This window comes from Staurois parvus, unplaced genomic scaffold, assembly GCF_062004578.1.
Source record: "Staurois parvus isolate SC_StPar_1 unplaced genomic scaffold, SC_StPar_1.0 ptg000294l, whole genome shotgun sequence".
Lineage (NCBI taxonomy): Eukaryota > Metazoa > Chordata > Amphibia > Anura > Ranidae > Staurois > Staurois parvus.
The window spans coordinates 830,464-851,355 of record NW_028318090.1 but is presented as its reverse complement, the minus strand read 5'-3'; the positions used below and the strand labels follow the sequence as shown (position 1 = coordinate 851,355).

The 20,892-nt window shown below is 43.0% G+C and overlaps 1 protein-coding gene across 1 annotated transcript in view; it reads left to right on the top strand.

The window, feature by feature from the left end:
- The first annotated feature begins 4,764 nt into the window (after positions 1-4,764).
- NDUFS4 (NADH:ubiquinone oxidoreductase subunit S4) overlaps positions 4,765-20,892 on the top strand; it is a 243,777-nt gene continuing 227,649 nt past the window's right edge. Inside the window, exon 1 of the mRNA XM_089682682.1 lies at positions 4,765-4,920. Within this exon, the coding sequence (XP_089538808.1) occupies positions 4,841-4,920 (80 nt within the window). The 5' untranslated portion in view covers positions 4,765-4,840. The remainder of the gene's footprint in view (positions 4,921-20,892) is intronic.

Sequence of the window (20,892 nt, the reverse complement as noted above, 5' to 3'; positions counted from 1 at the left end):
TCCAGCAGCATGCGTGCATACTGTATTTATGGTGATTTCTTCTGCTTGCACACAGGCAGCAGGTCTGGACAAGGTTCCAGATACCAGAACTGAGCACCGCGTGTGTGAATGCTTGGAAATCTGACTATTAGATGTGTGTTTTAGTAAACGTAATGTGCAATACTATGGAAAATGTTAGTCGCATACACACACGGAGGTTGAATTAGATTGACTAGTGTCTTTATTCAACCTTAACAACTGTGTAACTAGGAATCCAACAAGGACCTTAAAGAGAACTGAGGTATATATCTGTGCTCACATGGGATATTTAAAGAGTTACAAATACTGTTGTTTCTGACATTTGATAATAAGATACCTACTTGTACAGGGATCCGGAACTATACTCACCTGGGCCGGTACTTCGCTGGTCTTTGGTGCCACCATGTTGAGTGTAGAAAGCCTCAAGGCTTCATAGCTGTGCATGCCCGAGCTGTCCTGTGTTGAATGGTCCTGCAGCCTCCTGGGACCTGTGACATGTCCCAGAAGGTTGCGGACAATGAGAGGGGGGGCGGGAAAACTTCTGGTGGAATAGAAAAACTGATTCCAGCAGAAGTATGGATTGGGTTCCTGTCAAAACTAGGTATCCGCTCACCCCCCCCCCCCCAAAAAGAAAACAAACAAACTGATGTTCTAAGAGTAGAGGAGGGAGAAGAGTGGAACTTTTCAATTTTTTCATGAAATTACACTTAAAAGATTGCAGTGTGAAAGAGGAGCAGCGGGATGAGATTACAACCAAAAAGGTCCTACTTAAACCAAACGTTACTAGCAATGCTTTGAATGAACCTTCTGATTGAGAATGTGGCTAAAACATAACTACAAGCACAATTAAAGAAAGGAGACTGATACTGAAAAGCACTCGGAAGTGATTTTGTTTAGTAAAGAATAAATGCCAAAGTGCATTGTGAAATCTTTAATTTCATTTACTCGTGAAAAAATCTCTAGAGACAAATATTGTGGCAGCTATGATGGCCTAAATAAACAATAACTTCCTCTACATTACGAGAGCTAAGATAACAGCATAGAGCCCAGTGGGTCAGAGAACTCAGCCCATGAAAATAATACTGTTTGCACAAGTACATCCAGCAAAGGGCAATGTCAGTCTGCTTTTCTGTGGAAATGGCATGTTTGTTGGGCATTACAGCATTAAATTTCATCATGATAACACTCGAGGGTCAGTTGATGGAACGGTCATTAACCTGATTGACACAGTGTGATGCCTTGGGGTAATATATGACGTCTCACTCATCCCAAATCACATTTGCACCCGGGCTAAAACATGTCATTTCCTGCTGCATGACAATGTGGAAAAAAATCTGTCCTTACCCTGTCAACCTGCCATGGCGGTCTATACAACTATTCATGGCTTGATACCTCGTTTGATTTTTGCTCCGTTGCTATTTCTGTTCAAAATGTTTGCATGTATTTTGATACTAATTACAGAAAGCAGGTAAAATGGACATGGCATGAGATAGATTTACTCCAGTTTTAAAAAAAAAAAGTCTAAACAAATTGTGCAGAATGAGATACAATTAAAAAAAAATGCAGCTTCTGTTGTAGAACTCATCTCCTCTCTCCATCATTGTCCATGGCAGAAGGTCCACTCTGTCCTGCCAGTCCTCTGGGATAGATTAGTTTCAACGTCATTCAAACCCCTTCCTCTGAACGCAGGGTGTTATTGGCACACCTTCTTAAAGCAGACATTTACCCTTTTAAGGTTCCATGCACGCTGGGCTTACAAAAATGCTCATATGGAGCATTTTTTTGTACAGTTTAAGCATATTTAGGAGAGTTTATGAGCATTGAGTGTTTTTTCTGCTAGAAAATACAGACCATAAGAGTTTTTTTTCTGCCTCTGAACCCTGAGCTTGAAATATGCCTCTAAATGTCCTAATGTGCATGGACTCATAGGATAACATTGAGCTGCTTCTACAGGCAAAACACAAAACTCCTGTAGAAGCAGCATTTTTTAACCACATGCTGACCGCCCACCCGCATTTTACTGTAGACGGGCAGCTTGTACAGGTACAATCACGTACCTGTATGTCGGCAGTGGCTTCTGGGTTCAGGACTCGTGTGCCCAACCCCGCCCCCGCCCTGGCATCCTTCCTTTCCCACTGCAAAGTGAAAAAAACAAGAAGCGCACCAACCTTGCGCATTACCTCAGTAACCAAAATTTATTAGTAAAGGAATGGTACTTACAAACGGTGAATAAAAACAGCCATGTAAGTCCTCCAAGGGACTTCAGAGACAAGAGGCCAGCGCAAATCGCATCATGGGGGTAGACACTCAGTACAGCTGATGCGTTTCGAAGGTCGTACCTTCTTCCTCAGAGCTGACTTGACTGAGAGTGTATGATGGGATTCGCGCTGGCCTCTTGTCTCTGAAGTCCCTTGGAGGACTTACATGCCTGTTTTTATTCGCTGTTTGTGAGTACCATTCCTTTACTAATAAATTTTGGTTACTGAGGTAATGCGCAAGGTTGGTGCGCTTCTTGTTTTTTTCACTTTGCAGTATAGTTCGGGCTTCCCCAGCCTTGTTTTGGAGCTGCACGACCTTTCATGCTCTGATGGTCATTTCGTTTGGGTTTGATTTCACCTACCCGCCACCGGCCTGGGTCCTGGAGTGCAGGAGGAATCGTATTTTATCCTTCCTTTCCCAGCCAGTGTCATTAGTAAAGAGACAGTGTATAGTGTTATCACTGATCACTGTATAAGTGTCTCTGGTGATGTCAGTGTCAGTTTGTGTATTTGATGCCCAGCTGATTTTGAATGTTTGCCCACTCACAAAGAAATGATCAGTCTAAAAATCGAATGGTTGGTGTATTGTAACACTTAGAGAGAGAATAGCAACAAAAAATTCAAAAGAAATGCATGTCTAACAAATGCACTGATTTGCATGTTCATGAGGGAAATACGTATTTGATCCCCTGTCATTCAGCAGGATTTCTGGCTACCAGGTGTCTTTCATACAGGTAACAAGTTGAGATTAGAAGCAGTCTCTTAAAGGGAGTGCTGCTAATCTCATTTTGTTACCTGTATAAAATACACCTGTCCACAGGAGCCATCAAACAATCAGATTCCAAACTCTCCACCATGGCAAAGACCAAAGAGCAGTCCAAGGATGTCAGGGACAAGATTGTATACTTACACAAGGCTGGACTAGGCTACCAAACTATCGCCAAGCAGCCTGGTGGGAAGGTGAAAAACAGTTGGTGCAATTATTCGCAAATGGAAGAAACACAAAACAACTGTCAAGTCTTCCTAGGTCTGGTGCACCATGCAAGATCTCACCTCGTGGAGTGTCAATGATCATGAGAACCAGTGGTGTCCCGAGGCAGGTGCGGGGGGTGCGGCCTGCAGCGCATGCCACCGACTGCATGGGGTGACTCCGGACTAGCTCCACGAAAAGGTAAGTTGTAAAGCAAGCCGACAATCCCCGCAGGATAGATCCGATCCATCCTGCGGAGGTTGACGGCTTTCTTTACAACTTACCTTTTCGTGGAGCGGCTCACCACGTACTGTATATGCTCTTTAAGAGACTGCTTCTAATCTCAGCTTGTTATCTGTATGAAAGACATCTGGTAGCCAGAAATCCTGCTGAATGATAGGGGACCAAATACTTATTTCCCTCATGAACATGCAAATCAGTGCATCATTTGTCAGACATGCATTTCTTTTGCATTTTTGTTGCTCTTCTGTCTCTCGGTGTTACAATACACCTAACATTCGATTTTCAGACTGATCATTTCTTTGTGAGTGGGCAAACATTCAAAATCAACAGGGGATCAAATACTTATTTCCTTCACTGTAAATGTCATTGCATGTTCTTCCTCATACTAGTGAATTTCATTGGACGTTCTGCTTCACACTGGTGAATGTCATTGGATCATTTCACTCATACTGGTGAATTCCTATGGTAGCACAGTGGCTAAATGGTTAGCACTTCTGTCTGGCAGTACTAGGGTCATTGGTTCAAATCCCAACCACACACCAACTGCCTGGAGTTTGCATGTTCTTCCTGTGCCTGTGTGGGTTTCCTCCCGGAACTCCAGTTTCCTCCCACACTCCAAAGACATGCTGGTAGGTTAATTGGCTCCTGTCTAAATTGTCCCTAATATGTGTATGTATGAATGTGAGTTAGGGACCTTAGATTGTACACCCCTTGAGGGTTAGGGACTGATGTGAATGTACAATATATATGTAAAGCTCTGCGTAAATTGACAGCACTATATAAGTACCTGAAATAAATTGGATGTTCTCTCTCATACTGGTGAATGTCATTGGATGTTCATTGCATGTTCTTCCTCATACTGGTGAATGTAATTGTATCTTTTCCCCCATACCTGTGAATGTCATTGGATTTTCTGCCTTTTACTGGTGAATGTCATTATATATTCTCCTTTATACTGGTGAATGTCATTATATAGTCTCTTTTTTACTGATGAATGTCATTATATAGTCTCCTTCATACTGGTGAATGTTATTATATAGTCTCCTTCATACTGGTGAATGTTATTATATAGTCTCCTTCATACTGGTGAATGTTATTATATAGTCTCCTTCATACTGGTGAATGTTATTATATAGTCTCCTTAATACTGGTGAATGTTATTATATATTCTCCTTCATACTGGTGAATGTTATTGGATATTCTCCTCATGCAGTAGTGAAGCTCAGTGACAGAGCGCACACACAGAGAACACTGAACACTTCGTGCCAATCAGCTGGCGGAGGCGGGCTGCTGGTGACGTCATCGCGCTCCAGTAGTTTGGCCCTCGGTAGGTTCCGTACTCTCAGGGAACATGGCGTCCTCAATGTCACCGGCGCTCCAGCAGATGTTGTCGGTGAGAAGAGCGGCTGCCGCACTGCTGAACCCGACCAGGTAGCGGGACATTCGGGGGGAGGAGAGAGGAGGCTGCATAGTGCATGAAATGTGGCCTGTCCGCCGTGCCCGAGACTTCCCATATCATGGCAGTGTGTGAGATGGGACATGGACATGGTGGCGGAGTGGCCCGGCAGTCGGGGGGGGTCTGTGACACATTGGGGCTATGAGAAGAGCCGAACAAGCGGAGCTCTCCTAGAAATACTCAGACACCCGCCTGTGGTGGGACTACAAATGCTCCTCAGCTGTGTATCCCCCTCGGCTCCTCTGCCATGTAGTGATCCCCTCAGCCATTGGTATCCTCCCCTCAGCTGTATTGTATTTCCCTGAGCTGTGTAGTATCCCTCTCTGCCCCTCGGCCGTATTGTTTTCCCCTCGGCTCCTCGGCCGTATTGTTTTCCCCTCGGCTCCTCGGCCGTATTGTTTTCCCCTCGGCTCCTCGGCCGTATAGGTTTCCCCTCGGCTCCTCGGTCGTATTGTTTTCCCCTCGGCTCCTCGGCCGTATATAGGTTTCCCCTCGGCTCCTCGGCCGTATAGGTTTCCCCTCGGCTCCTCGGCCGTATAGGTTTCCCCTCGGCTCCTCGGCCGTATAGGTTTCCCCTCGGCTCCTCGGCCGTATAGGTTTCCCCTCGGCTCCTCGGCCGTATAGGTTTCCCCTCGGCTCCTCGGCCGTATAGGTTTCCCCTCGGCTCCTCGGCCGTATAGGTTTCCCCTCGGCTCCTCGGCCGTATTGTTTTCCCCTCGGCCGTATTGTTTTCCCCTCGGCCGTATTGTTTTCCCCTCGGCCGTATTGTTTTCCCCTCGGCCGTATTGTTTTCCCCTCGGCCGTATTGTTTTCCCCTCGGCCGTATTGTTTTCCCCTCGGCCGTATTGTTTTCCCCTCGGCCGTATTGTTTTCCCCTCGGCTCCTCGGCCGTATTGTTTTCCCCTCGGCTCCTCGGCCGTATTGTTTTCCCCTCGGCTCCTCGGCCGTATTGTTTTCCCCTCGGCTCCTCGGCCGTATAGGTTTCCCCTCGGCTCCTCGGCCGTATAGGTTTCCCCTCGGCTCCTCGGCCGTATAGGTTTCCCCTCGGCTCCTCGGCCGTATAGGTTTCCCCTCGGCTCCTCGGCCGTATAGGTTTCCCCTCGGCTCCTCGGCCGTATAGGTTTCCCCTCGGCTCCTCGGCCGTATTGTTTTCCCCTCGGCCGTATTGTTTTCCCCTCGGCCGTATTGTTTTCCCCTCGGCCGTATTGTTTTCCCCTCGGCCGTATTGTTTTCCCCTCGGCCGTATTGTTTTCCCCTCGGCTCCTCGACCCTATAGGTTTCCCCTCGGCCGTATAGGTTTCCCCTCGGCCGTATAGGTTTCCCCTCGGCTCCTCGGCCGTATAGGTTTCCCCTCGGCTCCTCGGCCGTATAGGTTTCCCCTCGGCTCCTCGGCCGTATTGTTTTCCCCTCGGCCGTATTGTTTTCCCCTCGGCCGTATTGTTTTCCCCTCGGCCGTATTGTTTTCCCCTCGGCCGTATTGTTTTCCCCTCGGCCGTATTGTTTTCCCCTCGGCTCCTCGGCCCTATAGGTTTCTCCTCGGCCGTATTGTTTTCCCCTCGGCTCCTCGGCCGTATAGGTTTCCCCTCGGCTCCTCGGCCGTATAGGTTTCCCCTCGGCTCCTCGGCCGTATAGGTTTCCCCTCGGCTCCTCGGCCGTATAGGTTTCCCCTCGGCTCCTCGGCCGTATAGGTTTCCCCTCGGCTCCTCGGCCGTATAGGTTTCCCCTCGGCTCCTCGGCCGTATAGGTTTCCCCTGGGCCGTATAGGTTTCCCCTGGGCCGTATAGGTTTCCCCTGGGCCGTATAGGTTTCCCCTCGGCTCCTCGGCCGTATAGGTTTCCCCTCGGCTCCTCGGCCGTATAGGTTTCCCCTCGGCTCCTGGGCCGTATAGGTTTCCCCTCGGCTCCTCGGCCGTATAGGTTTCCCCTCGGCCCCTGGGCCGTATAGGTTTCCCCTGGGCCGTATAGGTTTCCCCTGGGCCGTATAGGTTTCCCCTGGGCCGTATAGGTTTCCCCTGGGCCGTATAGGTTTCCCCTGGGCCGTATAGGTTTCCCCTGGGCCGTATAGGTTTCCCCTCGGCTCCTCGGCCGTATTATTTTCCCCTCGGCTCCTCGGCTGTATAGTTTTCCCCTCGGCCGTATAGTTTTCACCTTGGATACCGCGTGACATAAAAAAATTGTAACACCCACTATTTTATTCTCTAGGGTCTCTGCTTAAAAAATGTCTAATGTTTTTGGCGGTTCTAAGCAATTTTCTAGTAAAAAAAAGCTGATTTTTACATATAGGAGAGGAATTGAACTGGCCTGGGGGTTAAGTAGTTAAAGTCAATGAGAAGTGTTCCTTGTGCTGCGGGTTGTGGCTTTAGTTAAAATGTTCAGTTCTCAAATCCCCCCCCTACCCCTGCAGCCATAACCTCCTGGTGACCCACAATAGAATGTGACCTCCATATTGCATCATATAGAAATATATCCTTAAAAAGTGCCCCCCCCCCCCCCCCCCGTGTGTCCCTATAGCGGGGAAAACATGACATTCCTATGTAACATGCTTGCTTAATCTAATGCTAATTACTTGTGCTATATTAGTGAGAAAATGTGCATTTTGATGTACTAATCAAAAACACCAATGTACCCAAATTGCCCACTTGCCCTCTAGAGGATTAACCCCCCTTCCTGACCACGCCTCTTTTTGCTACTCAGGGCTGCACTAATTCAACTGATAATTGCGCGGTCATGCAATGCTGCACCCAAATGAAATTTACGTCCTTTTTTTCACACAAATAGAGCTTTCTTTCGGTGGTATTTGAAAAATTTAGGCAAAAATGTATTCTGCTACATGTTTTTGGTAAAAAAAAATCCCAAAAAGTGTATATTGATTGCTTTGTGTGAAAGTTATGGCATCTACAAACTATGGTATAGATACTGCAATTTACGCCATTTTTTTTTGCTATACAGCGCTGCGCTAGTTTAACGGACAATTGCGCGGTCATGCAATATGGTACATAAATGAAATGTCTGCCCTTTTTTTCAGAAAAATAGAGTTTTCTTTTGGTGGTATTTGATTACCTGTGTGCTTTTTATTTTTGGCGCTATAAACAAAAAAGTTTGCGAAAATTTTTTTTTTTAAAAAAAGAACAATATTTTCTCATTTCGGTCATAAAAAATATCCAAAAAAACTAAAATTTTGTCATAAATTTAGGCCAAAATGTATTCTGCTACATGTTTTTGGTTAAAAAAATCCTAATAAGTGTATATTGATTGCTTTGTGTGAAAGTTATAGCGTCTACAAACTATGGTATAGATACTGCAATTTACACAGCTTTTACTTTCTGACTGCTCATCACATTTCATGAGGTGCTAAAATACCAGGATAGTACAAACATCCTCAAATGACCCCTTTTTGGAAAGTAGACACCCTAAGCTATCTGCTGAAAGGCATATTGAGTCCATGGAAGATTATTTTTTTTTTCCAAAAGTTTCTAGAAAATGACAAAAACTTTTTTTTATTTTACACAAAGTTGTCATTTAAATGATATATTTCTCGCACAAGCCATGGGTATATGTGGAATTACACCCCAAAATACATTCTGCTACTTCTACCGAGTATGGGGATACCATGTATGTGAGGCTTCTTGGGAGCCTAGCCACATACAGGAGCCTGAAATCTAATGACCCCTTTGAAAGCCTGAAGGTGCGCAACTTCCTCATTTCACTTCCTCACTACCTATCGGTTTCGGAGGCCCTGAAATGCCAGGATAGCACCAAACCCCCCCCCCAAATGACCCCTTTTTGAAAAATAGACGCCCCAATGAATTTAAAAAGAGGCATGGTGAGTATTTTGCAGATCTCATTCTTTCTCACAAGGTTTTGAAATATAAAAAAAAAAAGAAAAAATGTTTTTGTTTTTTTTCTTCATTTTCCAAAAACTTGTGGCAACAAATGAGATCTGCAAAATACTTACCATGCTTCTTATCAAATTCCATGGGGTGTCTACTTTCCAAAAAGTGTCATTTGTGGGGGGGGGGGGGGGGTTGGTGCCATACTGGCATTTCAAGGTCTCTGAAACTGTGATAGGTAGCCAGGAAGTGTAATGAGGAAATAAAGCCCTTTAAGCGCTTCCTGCCCGCCATATAAGGAAATGACGGGTGCAAGGCGGTTCTCTTGTTCTTGGAGGACGTCAGTGCCACCTATCAATGCCAGTCAGTCCCACCTATCAGTGCTGCCAATCAGTGCCGCCTATCAGTGCCAGCCAGTGGCGCCTATCAGTGACCATGTATGAGTGCTGCCTTTCAGTGCCCACCAGTGCCACCTATCAGTGCCTCATCAGTGCCCATCACTGCAGCCTCATTAGCGCACACCAGTGAAGGAGAAAAGTCACTTATTTACAAAATATAACAAAAACTAAGAAATTTTTTTTTTTAATTTTCAGTTGTTTTTGGTTTGTTTAGCAAAAAATAAAACCCAGAGGTGATTAAATACTACCAAAAGAAAGCTCTATCTGTTTAAAAAAAATGATAAAAATTTAATCTGAGTACAGTGTTGCATGACTGCGCAATTGTCATTCAAAGTGTGATAGCGCTGAAAGCTGAAAATTGGCCTGGGCAGTAAGGGGGTATAAGTGCCCTGTAGGCAAGTGGTTAAAAGCCTGAAGGTGCTTATTGGATTTTGGAGTCCTGTACTTGGCTAGACTGCCAAAACGTCTCTTACATGTGGTACCCCCATACTCGGGAGAAGTAGCAGAAAGTATTTTGCAGAGTAATTCCACATATACCCATGGCATGTGTGAGCAATAAATCATTTAAGTGACAATTTTGTGTAAAGAAAATTTCATTTTTCAAAAGCTTGTGGTAAAAATATAAATTCTTCTATTGATTCAACATGCCTCTCAGCAAATAGTTTGGGGTGTCTTCCAAAAAGGGGTTGTTTTGCGGGGTGGGGGTATTTTATGCCCAGCATTAGAGGTTTATGCCACACATCACTCACTCTTCCACCTGAAGACCAAGCCTTTTCTGACACTTTTTGTTCACATGAAAAAAAATCAGTATTTTCTGCTAGGAAATGAATTTAAACCCCAAATATGATATATTTTTTTTAAAGCAAACACCCTAGTGAATAAAATGGTGGGTACTGCAATTTTTTTATGACATAGTACTCGCGCAGCGATTTTTCAAATGTAATTTAAAAAAAAAAACCAAAACACTTTTTTTACTTTTACGGCACAAAAACGCAATATATTGGGCAGTTATTTGGTAAGGTATAAAAGATGATGGTATGCCGAGTAAATAGATACCAAACATGACATGCTTTAAAACTGTGCATGCCTCGTGCAATGGCGACAAACTGCATATGTTTTTAATATCCATAGGCAGCGTTTTAAAAACCTTTACAAGCTACCATTTTAGATGTACAGAGGTGGTCTAGTGTTAGAATTACTGCCCTTGATCTAAAGTTTGTGACGATACCTCACATGCATGGTGTAACCGCTGTTTCCATACGGGCACAGAGTCAACGCTCACGAACGCAGGTGCGCGGGGGGGCGAGGGTACTTTTTTTTCTTTTAAGTTATTTTGATTTTTTTTATTATTTTTACACTGTCCATTTCATTTTTTTTTAATCACTTTTAATGCTATCACAGGGAATGCGAATATCCCCTATAACTTCAATGGGCATTGTCATATATTCTTTTTTGAGAAATGTGGGTTCTATCAGACTCTAGACCTCTCCTCTGCCCTTACATTATCTAATCAAACCAAGATCGGTGTGATCAAATGCTTTCCCAATTTACAAATGGCGCTGTTTATAGCCTGTGAAACTGAAGTAATGAAATGCTTGTAGCTTCCGATTTCTTAGAATATAGAGATGATTGCCAACATTCTGGTCTCCAATCAGCTCTATGGTCAGCTGGCAGAAACTCCAGCTGCATTCTCAGGTTCCCTCGATGGCACGGGACTGCCCAAAAAGGCCATGTAAGGCAGCTTGTTAAAGCAATCCTGCAGCTAATTAGCCACTAGGATTGGTTTTACATGAAAGCCGATCGCCAGCTGAAAAAAAATACCAGGATGATGCCTGCAGTTGTAGGCATCATCCTGGTATAACCATTCAAACTCCAGTGATGCACCAGTACGTCGCTGGTCTTTGTTGGGTATACAGTATATGCTATGTTTTTTTTTGTTTTTTTTTGTATGCAGCCTGTGGGCTGAATAAAAAATACAGAAGAAATCTGTGCCAGAAAAAGTGTGTGGTATGCCCACCGTTAGAATACCGTATACCACCCTGCATCCACCCACTTCTAATGGTGGGCACACATTAGGTCACACGGAGCCACATGCGCCAGTTCCAAGATTGTACAAATGTCTAAATAGTGGCACGCTTGAATAAAAATTGTCCATGTATAAGTGGTACCCCATATGGTAGTAGGACCAAGTCCCAAACTATCTTGCCACTGCTCCCCATGTAGTCTGGGCATCTGGGGGTCTCCACGTGACCATCTTTTCCCTCGTAAATCCGAAACTTATATGTATAGCCTGTTGTCCTCTCACGGGTCTTCTACATCTTCACCCCATATGTGGCATGCTTGCTGGGGAGAAATTGTTTGAATGCAAGTTGGCCAGAAAAATTAATGAGGGACTCATCAACGCAGATGTTTTGTTGGGGAGTACAGACATCTGCAAATGTTTGGTTAGGGTGATTTACGTGGGGCTGAATTTTGTGTAGCCGATCAAATTCAGCGTTACCCCGAGCATGACAAAGTGTATTGTCGTTGAAACGCGTAAAACACATTATACTCTCATATCTATGCCTGGCCATGGCAGCAGAGAACACGGGATATAATGAATCGGGTCTGTGGACCAATACAACTGCAATTCATTTTTTTTTAGTAATGCCCATGTTGAGGGTTAGGTCTAACAAAATTCGGAAACCGTAATGAGTTTCCATGCGAATGGTTTGGCAAGGTTGGAATTTGGGTTGGCGGTGATAAATTGTTGTGCATATAAATTGCTTTGATCCACAATCAATGCATACAGATCTTCCGTGAAAAACAGCTCCAGAAAACCAAGGGAAGTAGTTAAATTTGCTGTTTCCACCTGAATTCCGGGTTGGGCAGTGAATGGGGGAAGTTTGGGTGCTGCAGAATTTGTGGGTTGCCAGTTGGGATTTGTGCGCACATCCAGAAGGATAATAGGAGCTCTATGTGCCTGTGTGTGAATTCTTGGTGGTTGCGGGACAATAGTTGTGCTCGCCACTGCACCAGCTTGTACTGCACTTATGGCACTCGCCACATCACCAAATCATACTGCAGTGCTGGTATTATTATACAGGATTTATATAGCGCCAACAGTTTGCGCAGCGATTTACAATATAACGGGAGACAATACAGTTCAATACAAGAGGGTTAGGAGGGCCCTGCTCCTTGGAGCTTTCAATCTAAGAGGTATGTTAAAGACCAGGATGTACTAGGTTGCTGGTGCTCCCCAGTTCACCAAAAGGTAGCGCGGCACTAGTACTGGTGCTCTGCTGAATATGAGTCATCAAAATTTACCGGCAAGTGCTAACAGAGATCAGGCCTGATTCTGCGAACACTGCGGTTTTGTGTGCAATGTATGAAGTGACAGTGACCTACTGACACTGCACTTGCTGGGAGAGAAGGGGGGGGGTAAGCGTAGGGGCTAAACGCAGGTGCTGGGGCTGATCCGCTAACGCTGTGTTTTTTGGGATGCTATACTAATGTGAATGCTGGTATAGTGCTGATCTGATCAAAGATAATGATCCGTTTAGACACTATACTATATTGTGTATGAGCGGTTTCCTGGCAATCAAGGGGTTAAATGTGATTACTTGTGTACTGACGGGCAATCTGACGCTATCTGGGAGGGGCGTGAACACCGCAAAAGCGCAAATCACGTATGTGTATATGTATATATATATATATATATATATATATGTGATTTTGTGCACCTGTGCCGCCCTGTAGCAGTATTTATGCTATAGGGCGGTCAGGAAGCGGTTACATAAGTGGTTTGTGTTATGGCGCTGCGTCACTTTAACTGACAGTTGCGCGGTCATGCAACGCTGCACCAAACTTAAATTTACATCTTTTTTTTTTTTTTCCCCCCCCCCCGATGAATTGGGCTTTCTTTCGGTGGTATTTGATCGCCTGTGCATTTTTTTTATATTTTGCGCTATAAAAAAAAACCTGACAATTTTGAAAAAAAATATTTTAGACTTTTTGCTATAAAATATGTCCAGTAAAAAAATTTAAAAATCAAACTTGGTCATAAATTTAGGCCAAAATATTTTCTGCGATATGTCTGCTAAAAAAAAATCCCAATACGTGTAAATTTATTGCTTTACGTGACAGTTATAGCATTTACAAATGGTGGTATAGATACTGCTTTTTTTTTATTTGTATACTAATAATAGTGGTGATCAGCAACTTGTGACGGAACTGCGGCAGACATTCTGACACTGGGGGGAACTGACTTGGGGCCACTGACATCTCCAGTGACACCAATACAGTGATCAATGCAAAAAAAAAACCCACTGACACTGTACTAATGGCACTGGGGAGGAAGGGGTTAACTTTTGGAGGCAATCAAAGGGTTAACTGTGTGAAGGGAGTGCTTTACTAGGGGGCGGGGGTGTGTACCTCTCTGTTACACACTGTTCTGGAAGGCTGAGCTCAGTGATCCCAGAACAGTGTGCTGAAAACTGACAGGGAGGAGAGCTCCATTGAAAACAATGCTGCCTTCCTCCCCATCAGTGTTTGCCGGCAATCGCCGGGCTCCGGCGGGTAATCACTGGCCGGGACCCGGTGATTGACACCCCCGGCCGCGATCGGTGCCACGGGTAGGGCAGTTGTGCGCCCCCTACCCCGAAATGCAGGATCACGTTTATATACGTGATCCTGCGCACAGGGGCCACCTTGAAGCAGTATATGCTCTGCGTGCCTAGTGGTTAAATCAAAACATAATACTGTAACTATACATAAATACAGTGCACTTAATGCAAATCTGAAAAAGCCCTAGTGCACCACTTTCCACATTTAAATATTTAAAGTTCAAATGTGAAAACACTTTCTCCATCCACACATGTGAAACAAGGTGATTCAGTGATCAATCTTCTTATCCATAAATATCTTTGTGTTAAGTGCTCCACTTGGTACTCCCACTCCAGAGCCCCACTCACCCCAAGATGTTGACAACCTGCATAGGTAGGTCAAAATTCGTGTTTGGTGCCTCAGCACACCTCTACAGTCATCAGATGCTGCCTGTGTGATCTTGATGCTCCTATCCTCTTGTTAGAGACTCCAAATGTGAAAACATTCCAGACCAACCACACTACTCCACCGCCGTGAAAAACATAAAAAAAGAGCTTCCATAGCGTAATATTCCTTTTATTGAGTAAAAGACATTTAAAATTGCACTTACATGTATAACGTGTATGGCACTTTAAAATCCTAGGACACTGCAATCCTCTGTAGACCCTCACAAGAGACAAGTGTAGCGCTGCCAAGCCCCGCCCTATGCATTTCATCGTATTACGTCACCAGGAGCGGACCGATGACGTCGTACGAAAGTGGAAAATGGTGCACTGGGACTTTTTCAGATTTGCATTAAGTGCACTGTATTTATGTATATTTACAGTGTTATGTTTTGATTTAATTTGGGTTTATTGGTGTTTTTGAGTGGTACATCAAATGCACATTTTCTCACTAATATATCACAAGTAATTGGCCTTGGATTAACCCCTTCATGCCTAAGGGTAAAACAAATCTAAATGTCTAAGCACAATTTTGCGATGTTTACATGTGTTATAAAACCGTACATATCATCACAACTACTTAGTACATCCAGGTGAATTATACCGCGTTTTTTTCAGGACAAATTGGGATTTCATTTGGTGGTAAATGGTAATGGATATCTCCTGATTTTTTTTTTATTATCAAAGGAAACTTGGCCCAAAATAGTGAAAAATGTATTGATACTCTTAATCTTCTGGTGTTGCGCAGGTTGATTCAGGCTTAAGGACCTGTCATAGGCACTTGTCAAGAGTGCTATGCCAGTTTTTTCCACCTCCCCCATTCACAGAATCCATACTATAGCTTCTATCAATGAAAGGTAAATTACAAATGGAGGATGGGTGGATAGATGAAAGGTGAAGGAAGATATTATACAGCTTCTATGAATGGAGGAGAAGGGTGGAAAAGGTGGGCAAAGTCAGTAGTCTCGACGAGTGCATATGACAGGTCTCTCAGCTTGCATCAACCTCCTGCTCTATATAATGCCCCTCTCCAAAGCTCTCTGTATATCTAAATTATCCCCAGAGATTATCATGAAACAAAATACAGTGAAAATTGTAGTGACCCCTTATTCTAGTGGTCAGTGTAGGCAGGAGCTCAATCTGCCACTGCTTTCTCTTCAAGGAAACCCAAGCATCCCCTGGTGGAAACTTTGCACTAGATCCTTCATCAAATGTAGAGGAGACCATACTAAATTTTATCTGCCCAAAGTTGGGCTTTAAAAAGTATAGATAAACCCAATCATCAAAATTTATTAATTCTGACTATATCTGTGTATTGGGGAGCCCTAGAAAGAAAATGGTACCATTGCGCATTGCAGTCAGTATTCTGTGGTACTGCAATGCAATAGTTTGAACATACCCTGAGAGCAGAAGTAAACTACAAAAAGAAATGTTGGCTCCCAAGAGCTGTTTGCCGTATTGAGCTAGTATGCAGAGCACATTATGGCACACTTAGGGTTCAGAGTCTTCGCCCCTTAATTTGCCTTGCTGGGCCCAGATAACATAACCCCATACACATACTTTGCTCTAGGTACACAAAACCTGACAGACAGGGAGTGGCAATTATTACAGAAGAGACAGTTTCTTCTGCCATAAAAATCCTACCTGTCTGCAGTTTTTAAAAAATTTACAATATTCCCTTAAGACATCAAATCGTGCTTGCTTGTGGAGCAGTCAAAAACATGCAAAACCGTAAATAGAAACAATGCACTGATAACCTACTACTACTTCATTGGTTTAAAAATAAAGGATTACCAAACCTGAGAACAAAACTGTAAATATATATTGCACTTTACCAGTCTTTTAGATGTGACTACAATAAAAATACCCATTCATCTTACCAGAAATACACTGTCATTGTCAATTCCTGGGAGCGGACCTGGAAGCAAAAAAACTGTTATCTTCCTCATCCCCATGATATGGAAGATGTGGAGATTAGTAAAGACAGGCATGTTTGAAGTCCAGCCTGGGTGACAACCATGGCTTCTTCATTGATGCAATGAATATAGTCACCCAAGGATGGGAAGTGTGTTATTCATAAGGTTACCAGGTGAAAATAAAGGAAATCAAATCCTGAAAAAAGAGGAAAGCTTTTCATGGAAACACTAAAGGCCAGAAAGTTTTCAATGTATATTGGTAAAATCAAAGATAAGTCATGAGACTATTACAGTTTCTTCTATCACGTTACACTCCCAAATGACTCTTGTAAGCATTTTTTTCATTTTAGAATGCTTTTCAATATCTACAACAGGATTTCCTGTACTTCCTAAAGATTCCTAAAGATCATTTTCAAATAATTTAGACCCCGATGGGTACGCCTTAGGATAGATTTAGGCGTGTCTAAATCTCCCATTCCTTGAAGCCTGATCCATGTACAAATCATGCTTTAGAAGCCGCTGACAGCCAGTAAGGAAGCGATGCAACGCCTCCTCACCACCTGTTTCAACCCCACGTTTGCAAAAAGTGCAGGCATACTATGAGTTAATAATATAACAAAATTGCAGGGGCTTCACTTAAGTAGCATAAATCAAATTAAAATTACATATATATAAGAAAAAGTCCAAAATGATGTGACCCAACACCAGAAGGGGTTAATTGTGGACTTGTAGTTCTTCCTCCCCTCCTCTCACATTTGCATGCTTGTGTCACTATGTGTGTATAAATTGCACACTCACCACATGGGGGTGATTCCTCAATTTTATGTGCTTTATCCGGATGTGGGATGTCACTGTATAAAACCATTCCTCTAGGATCCATTGTTTGTTGTCTGCTGTTGCATCAACTGGGCCTCCTGCACATCTCATTCACTGAAAAATTGCAAGAGGTTATATCATAGTGCAGTATTTATTAAAATATAAGGTGTTCTAAAATCAATGACCACTTACGTTTAAAAGCTCCTCAGACCGGCACCAGTATATATAGCCTTGTTATTAAGGAATAGCACTAGCACTCCAGTTTTTTTGTATACATTATGAGCTAAGTTCAATTAGGTGCGTGTAATCTTCAGGACTTATATGTAACAGGTTTATTGCACTCCCAGAGGATGCACTTTGCCTGTGAAGAGAGAAGGGCACAGAGCAGCTTTGCCCACTCCTCCCCTCTGCTGCCCATTCACAGAAGCCTTTGTAATTTGTGAGTGAGTGCACACAATACAAAGGCTTCTGTGCATGGACTGAGGGAGGGGAAGGGCGGGCATAGCTGTTCCAGCGACTTTGTTATTGAAGAACTGAGAGGATGGCTAAGGTATCTTCTTGGAGCACAATCTGTCAGGCGTGAAAAATAGGGATGTCAATGAGGTGGCAAGCATCTCATTAGACTTAGCTCATAGCGTGCCTGCAGTTTTTACAAAGTAGCTGAATTCCTGGAATTCAGTATTAATTGTAATTTGGGCAAACCAACATGCCTGATGACAAATTGCGTTGCTGATGGCCTCTTGCATGTCTTATGCAAACCAATTGCTCACTCTGTCTATAACATATACTTCACTGTCTTCAAAGGAGTGTCACCTATCCTTAAGGTGTAGGATAACTGTTCTTTCTTAACCTGACAGAGAAGAGCAAATTCTACAGGTAAAGACTAAGCAGTTTTCTTACGGCAAAGTTACTTTTTTTTTTTTTTTTTTTTTAGAACAAGGAGGGCAACTGGTTCACAAGGAGTGAGAAAAAGATCATATACGCCAAACTGGGATGACAACCATGCATGAACGGGGTTGGGAGCCTTTGGCCATATGGAGTTGATTTTCTAAAAGTTAAAAGGGCAAAATCTGGTGCAGCTCTGTGTAGAAACCAGTCGGCTTCCAGGTTTTATTCTAAGCTTAATTGAACAAGCTGAATTTAGAAGCTGATTGGCTACAGTGCATAGCTGTACCAGATTTGGTACTCTCCACTATTAGCAAATTAACCTCCATCTGTCTAAACATCTGTACTGTGGTTGTGAATTGTTCTCAAATGACATGACACTTCCTCATTGCCTATCAAACATACTCAGTCCACTGTGGATCACTCTTCAGAGGATGACATGAGTGTTAATGAGCCCTCAGTAAATTCCCCTCATTGCATCTTTAGTATTGGAGAATCTTTGACAGTTGCTTACAACTTTTCAGGTGTTTCTTTGCTTGGTAAGTACAAGAAGTTACTCTCGCTATGCTGCTTCAGAAGTTTCCTAGTTCCTGACTTCTACAGTTTCTTCAAGTGAGGAAGCTGAATAGCTGTTCCACCTAGGAGATCTAGGAATACTTTTATTATAAACATTTGTTTAAAAAAGCTTATCCTGTGCTTTGGTTATTTGTAGAAGTTGTCATTTGAATAGTATAGTTCCAATCATGAGTATATTCTTTGGTGGCATCTTTTAGAAATGCTTATATCATTTTGTGAACATTAATTTATACTGGTGTATGCAAAGTGATATTATTATTATTCAGGATTTATAGCTCCAACAGTTTGTGCCACATCTTACAATATAAAGAGAAAAGAACAGTTATATTACAATTTAATAAGAAAAGGAGTTATGATGGCCATGCTTGTGCTTCCAATCTAAAAGGAGGGGCAAGTGATACAAAAGGTAGAAACTGTGGGGGAAAAGTTCATTTTTAGGTGGAGGCAGGAAAACCTTTACTGAAGAGATGCGTTTTCAGGGCTTGCTTAAAGGTGGACAGAGTAGAAGATAGTTGGCAAAATTGGGTTTTGTAGTTCTATCTAGAGGGTGGGAGAGGCTCTCTATATAAAGCCAATGATATTTTGTAAGCTTTTGGGACAGAAAAGCTCTCACTTAATCCACCTTAAGACTAATTTATCCGTTTTGTTAAAAAAAAACAAACGCTGCCTTTTACAGCTCCAGTTTTACTTACCTGAAATTGGCCAACTGACCAATCTAAAAAATACCATGCAATCATTGCTGGGGCACACATGTAGACATAAAGTGACAGCAAAAAGGGCACAGGAGATAAACAGCACAAAGATGGTAGAAAAAAACTAAAACCAAATGTTTCGTTTTAAAGAAATGACAATTGTTTATGCAGTGCTTTAGCAAACTGATTATCATTACATTTTTTAAACAGTGATGTATAGTTGGACAGATATTTTGAATGAGTATGAATAATCTGCTTGTACCCTACTTTTTTGCATAATGTTTAATGTTTGAATGAAAGCATTTTTACAGAGAAGGGGTAGAATGATTAAAGTTTCCATCCAGGGGTTAGTCTTCTGAACACTTACGCTTGTTAAAAAAGAACCTGTCACCAGCATAAATCAAGATTTCAGACATGGTTAGAAGGCTTTTACAGGTATGGGCAGTCTACTTGAACACCTTGAGAACACCGAAACCTAGGGTGCTCTATGATGCCAGTCTAGACTCTAGATAGAGAATTGAGCTTCTGCTCCAGTCTGCCTTCTTTATTTAGCCCTTAGTCATTGAGACTCATCACTTGGAGACTAGTGATGAAGTAGTTGTATAATCAGAGGTTGCTTTTATGTCATTCAAGATTTACAAAATAGTATGTCCTAGGTCTGAGGACAGGCATGTATGTGCTGGCAACCTGTAGATGCCTTCTGTACCTTTCTATTGTTAATTTAAATAGAAACTTCACTCTTTTTTTTTAAATAAAAATTTAAAGTCCGTGACTTTTAGAAATCAAGCACTTCCCAGTTCCTCAAGTCCAGGGCTGTCTTTCTACAGACACTTCTTCCCTCACTGGATACTTCTTGGATTTGGAAACCAGCTTTTATTTGCTGAGGAATAACAGAGAGCTCCCCGTTGTGTATATGCGGTCATGCAGCCTCCTGGGAGGTGTGACATGTCCCAGGAAACTGGGAATTAGGCCAGCAACATCATTCTTGCCTAGACAAGAATTGAGAAAAGGGGAGTGGGTACTGGTACCTGCTCCCTGTTTAAAATAGAAATGCCTCAAGTGTGTTGGGGGTGGGGAGGAGGATGAGCAGTACTTTTACTTTTTGAGTGAAGGTCTGCTTCATAGTCTATGGCTAGTCTACACAGAAGATGAAAATGCATTTACATATGTTTATGTACTCACTTTCTTTATGGAGGGTAAAAGGCAAAACACTATGGTCTAGTTTACACTTGCGGTTGGGGGGGGGGGGGGGGGGGGGTTGTGGTTTAAAAAAAAAAAGATGGTTGAGACAAGTTTTTTTTGTACCTCCCACAAGCTGAAAAGTCCAGCTAAACAAGGAGCATACAAATGACACAGCAAGAATGGTCTTCCCTTCCAGGTTTGGTGGGCTGTACCCCCTGCCATATGTGACTGATTCAAGTGAATAGGGCTGGGCAATGCACGTGGTTGCAGGCTCTTAGATGTTAAAACAGACGATGAGGAGTTCACATGATGCCTCCTCACTGCCCATCAAGCGCTACCTGAAAATCAGTCCACTGCAGGTCTCTCTAGAGGGCTAACATACGCCCTAACAGATCTCAGAAGGCCACATACACTTGCCCTTATTGCAACCACAAGTTTACTTAAAGTGGTTGTAAGCCTCAGACATTAAATATGAACATAGCATATCCCTCTATAGTGTGTACTTATCGCAATTAAAGCGGTAGTAAACCTTAAAGTAAAAAAAATATTTTCCCCTGCAAGGTAATGTCATAATATGCTGTTATGCCTTGCATACTAGCACATTATGAAAGACTTACCTGAGAATA